General features: G+C 47.7%; 1 protein-coding gene across 1 annotated transcript in view; it reads right to left on the reverse strand.

Annotated features, from left to right (window-relative positions):
* ZNF805 (zinc finger protein 805) overlaps positions 1-3956 on the reverse strand; it is a 14668-nt gene extending 10712 nt beyond the window's left edge. The window contains exons 1-2 of the mRNA XM_012808667.2: positions 3697-3956; positions 969-1095 (exon numbers count right to left, since the gene is read on the reverse strand). Coding sequence (XP_012664121.1) covers positions 969-1095; positions 3697-3726 — 157 coding nt within the window. The 5' untranslated portion in view covers positions 3727-3956. The remainder of the gene's footprint in view (positions 1-968; positions 1096-3696) is intronic.
* Between the last annotated feature and the right edge of the window lie 859 nt (positions 3957-4815).

Here is a 4815-nt window from a genome sequence, read left to right on the forward strand (position 1 = left end):
AGTGCTATCAATGCTATTTTATAGATTAAGAAACCCAGGCTTAGACAGATACAGTGATTTCTGCAAAGCACAGAACTGGTGAATGGCTGAACCAGTAAGTAAACCCAGGTACAGCCATCTCTATTCTAAACCTTTCTCTTTCCCACTAGCAGAGGACCTTGGTCCTAGACTTAGGAAAGAGGAAATCATGAGGGCACCAGTAACAAAGAAGCCTCATGATTAAGACTGCTTTGCTTGACTCTGGTGAAAGACCAAGGGAAGTATGGTCTTGGGAGGGGGTGATTGCACTTGCTCCCTCAGGATACCCCACAGAGACCAGAGAAGTATACAAGGAATCTGAGGGTCAGAAAGCAAGTCTTGCTCCAAACTCACTAAGGCAGAAAAGCCACAAAAAACAAACAGTGACATGAAGACCCAGGGAGAGAAGCCAGAACACAGTTGTGGGGTTTCTAGTTACCACATCAGTCCCTTGTTAACAGGTACAGCTAGAAATCCTAACTTTGGCTTCTGCAAAACATCCGGCACTTCCTTAATCACTTTCTTCTCCTTTGGCTGGAACTCAAAGAATACTGTTTCTTGGGCAGTGCCTGTGGCTCAGTGGGTAGGGTACTGGCCCCATATACAGAGGGTGGTGGGTTCAAACCCGGCCCCGGCCAAACTGCAACAAAAAAATAGCTGGGCGTTGTGGTCTATAGTCCCAGCTACTTGGGAAGCTGAGGTTGCTGTGAGGTGTGTGACGCCATGGCATTCTACCCAGGGCAATAAAGTGAGACTCTGTCTCTTCAAAAAAAAGAATACTGTTTCCTCCCCAAAGAGACATGTGGAGACCAGATAGGAAGCAATGAGTCTAAAAAATGAGATTTTGTGGTTAGGAGGCAAGGCAGATTCCTGACCATCCAGGCCTGGAGGCAGAGGGTGGAAAGAAGAAGCTGGCAGGTCTCCTGCATGGTGGAGGGTGAAGGCCTTACCCAGAGACATCAAGAGTCCACAGTTTTCCAGCATCACCTCCTGGTACAGAGTTCGCTGAGCTGGGTCCAGCTGCCCCCACTCCTCCTGGGTGAAAGTCACGGCTACATCATCGAAGGTCACAGACACCTAGAAAGTCAGAGTTAGCCCCAGAGCTGTCACATGCGCTTTGTGCAAAGAGATCAAGGCCTGAATCACTCAATAGCTCCTGAAGGTCTAATTGAACAGGCTGAAGAAGCATGACAAACTTTGCCTGGACATGATGCAATGATGCAAGGGAGAGAAAGCTCTTATGCAGAAGCCATCACAGAATAAAAGAAGACAGTGCCAAAGACCTGGCAACATGGGATGATAGTAAGGGCTGTGGCATATCAGGAAATGAGGAAACAATTAGAATAATAACAATAGCAACAATGGTAACAGGAGCAGGCCCTGAGCCTCACTGCTCCTGGCAGGTGCCTGTGCCATGCAGAGCTTCACAGCCTGTGTTAAAGTGACTACAAGTCTCTAGCTCTTAAGTCAAACTCCTAGATTTGAATACAAATTCCTGAAACTGAAACTTGCCAATTGTATGACCTTCGGGACCTCACTTCATCTGAGTCTTAATTTCCATATCAATCCAGTAATTCCTATGTCACCAATAACACTTGTGAGATTTAAAGAGAACATATTCAGGGCTTGATAAGCTTTAGGATTTTTTATCAATCCTCCCATAGCCTCTGAGGTAAACTCTATGACCTGAGGCTCAGGTCACAACAACTTTACCCAGTGTCTCATGTCTCATGAACAGAGGTAGAATTTGCACTGAGAATCCAGAGTTTAATGATGAAACTCCAACAATCCTCCATCACTAAAGTGAATCTACAGTAATGAAGTTGTGAAGCATTTCCACAAAAAAATTTGTTGATGTTCAATCCATTCCAACAGCTCCTGAAAATAGCTTTATTACATGGACAAAGCACTCATCATTTAACTCAAGGGTGCCAAACACTGGATGAGGATCAAGGCCTCAGCCAGCTCACTCCCTTATCTCTTCTTTAGCCCTTTCCTCAGGTTACAAAGACTCCCAGAGAGACTGCATAATGAACCATTAGCCTTTTTCCTTCCTAAGTCTTGATGGCAGCTATCACTAAGGCCACTGTACTTCAGGACCAGGAAACTCATTTAGCTAAAGACAGCACAGGTTGTGGTCATGAGAACACAGGCTTATGACTGGCCATGACACTGTATGGGCTAAAGGTGGAATAAACATCTAGCAAAAGAACTACAGGATGTTTCCCTCCGGTAACCTCACAGGGCCTCTTGAACCTTCTTAATCAACCAATGCACCTTGCCTTTGTCTACATACTTCTCTCTGCTTAGATATCTGCCCTTCACTCCCAATAGCCACTGAGACTTTCTAAAGGAGGACAGCAAAATTCACTTTAGGTGTCACCTCCAGGGCTTCCCTGCCCACTATCTGTAAAAACAAAGGCTCTGGTGGTCCATGTACTAATTGTGAGTTTCTGCTACTTAACTGCTGTGACTTTGGGCAGGTAATTAAACATGTGATAACAGTGAAGAACTCCTCACAACAGAAAACAAAACAGGTGGGAGTTTCATATTCTTGTAAAGCAGTGTTAACAAGAGAATCTAACTCTAAGAAGATAAGAATTATTAAATGAGGTGATAAATATTGCCTGTCCCTCAATCCACCTCAAAGACTCAATGTCGGAAACCCCTCCTCCCTACATGGGGCCAGCACTCTAACCACTGAACTATGGGGACTGAGCTGTGCACTATTACATATGATTCTTATGTTCTACTCATGTTTTTTGCCTTCTCATTTTGGAAAACCTCAGTTCAGCAGTTTTAAAAATTTGGCCAAACTCCCTGTACAAAAAAGCCAAACTAAAGGGCTGCCAAGAAAGGGCTCTCCAGAGAAGTAACATTTGAACAAAGCCAAAAAGATATGAAAGGCAATCTTGCAGAGATCTGAGGACAGTGTCCGATGCAAAGGGAACTGCAAGGGTGAAGGTTAGGAGGTGAAAAAGAACTATGCCCAGTCAAGCTGGTGTGTCTGAGGAGCAGCGAAGGAGGAAAGGGCAGGGAATAAGGTCAGAGGTGGTCAGCCAGGGTGATTTGGGCAGAGACTTGCAGGACATGGTTGAGAGTTTGGATTATATTTGTGATGGGAGTCCATGAAGTACACCCTCATTTATCCATTCTCTGAGCTGTAGCTGTGCTCACTAGAAGCAGGGCATTCTATGACAGAGTAGGGTACATGCACAGCTTTCTCTGGTTGGTCCCATGTTGGAATCAGGGACAAAATTAAAGGAACTCTCAGTTATTAATCAAATCCTGGACATTTGGGGCTGGATGTTATATAAGTTATCATTTAGCTTCCTGGATTGTCATTTAGTTGTATCCATCCGGTTCCCTGCAAGTCTAGCTTAGCGCAGGATGGCTTCCAGAGTTGTTTATTGTAGAAAAGGGGGTTAGTTTCCTGAGCAAGCTGCTACAAATTGCATCTCAAAGTCCTATTTCTAATGTACAGCCTAGCAGTTTTCCGTTGTAATTCAGTTTCATGTACTATGACTGACATTAGCTAAATGACAAGTCTGGTCCCATTATTCATAAACAGATACGACTGCAAAAAGCAATCCTGTGGCTTTCTTGGTTGCCATCCTCCCCAGAAGGCCGTTCGGGACCCGTACAGAAGCAGCAAGGCCAAAACCCTCGTTCACTCACCTGCACGGGGTCCATCCATGCTGTAGCCATCCTGGGACCCTATAGACCGAGCGGGACCGGGGACCCGGAGAGCAGGGCGGGTCCTGCGGGCCCAGTCCCGCCCCAAGCTGCCCGGGGAGCGGTGACCTTGACTGACTGTCACACTCTCCCAGTATGCGGCGATTCGCGGTCCGTTCCAAGACACGGAGATAGGTCTCAGCCTCCTACCTGCTCACGCCCCAGGCACCACCCGGGTAGCGGTCACGGAACACTGTTCCCTTCCCACAGCCGGCGTGTACCGAACCGTCGCGCACAAATTACGTATAGCTCCAAGTGCCCGGAAGTCCCGCCCCCAGGTCTGCAGACCTCAGGAAACGCCCCTGTTCTGCATTCTGATTGGCTTGCCAGCGCCTACCGTCGACGCACAGAGCAGTGTCTTATGGGCAACGTAGTTTACTGTCCACAAAACCCTACAGAGGGTTTGTTCTGAGCTGATACTCCTCAGTGTGAAAGACATAGCTTGCCCCGAGCCCCAGCTCAGACTCTCCCCTTTACCGTGGGCGCAGCTCCAGAAGATTAATGGGCAAGGGTAAAACTGTCCATTCTTCATCCAAGGAAATGAGGCCCATCAAGCGGAGACTTTCGCCCGGAATCGGAGCCAGTACTCAGACTTGATTACGGCACTTGCATGAACCCCTGTTCGGATCCTCTTAGAAGGCGAATGTGTACATGAGCAGTCAAAATAACCGCCAAAGGAAGGGCAACGATGTCAGGCTGGGACGCGATGCAAATGCACTGGCTGCCCTGTTTTGTACTTTCTTTGGCCCACCTCCCACACGTGGTGCGTAGACTTTGAGTAAATGTATTGTCCCAGAGCACCCAGAGTGAATTTGCCATTCCCTGAGGTGGGGGGCTGCAAGTAGTGGTGTCTTGGAGGGAAGCCCAGGAATCTAACTTCGACCATCGTCAGTTTGAATGTCTGTAAGACCATGAAGTGTCTGTGGCACGGCTCAGCGCCTGTGGCTCAAGTGGCTGGAGCGTCAGCCACATACACCTAAGTGGCGGGTTCGAATCCGGCCCGGGCCCGCCAAACAACAATGACGGCTACAACCAAGAAATAGCCGGGCGTTGTGGCGGGCG

Source organism: Otolemur garnettii, unplaced genomic scaffold (genome assembly GCF_000181295.1).
Source record: "Otolemur garnettii isolate 467f Iridium unplaced genomic scaffold, OtoGar3 scaffold00091, whole genome shotgun sequence".
In the NCBI taxonomy this organism is placed as follows: Eukaryota; Metazoa; Chordata; class Mammalia; order Primates; family Galagidae; genus Otolemur; species Otolemur garnettii.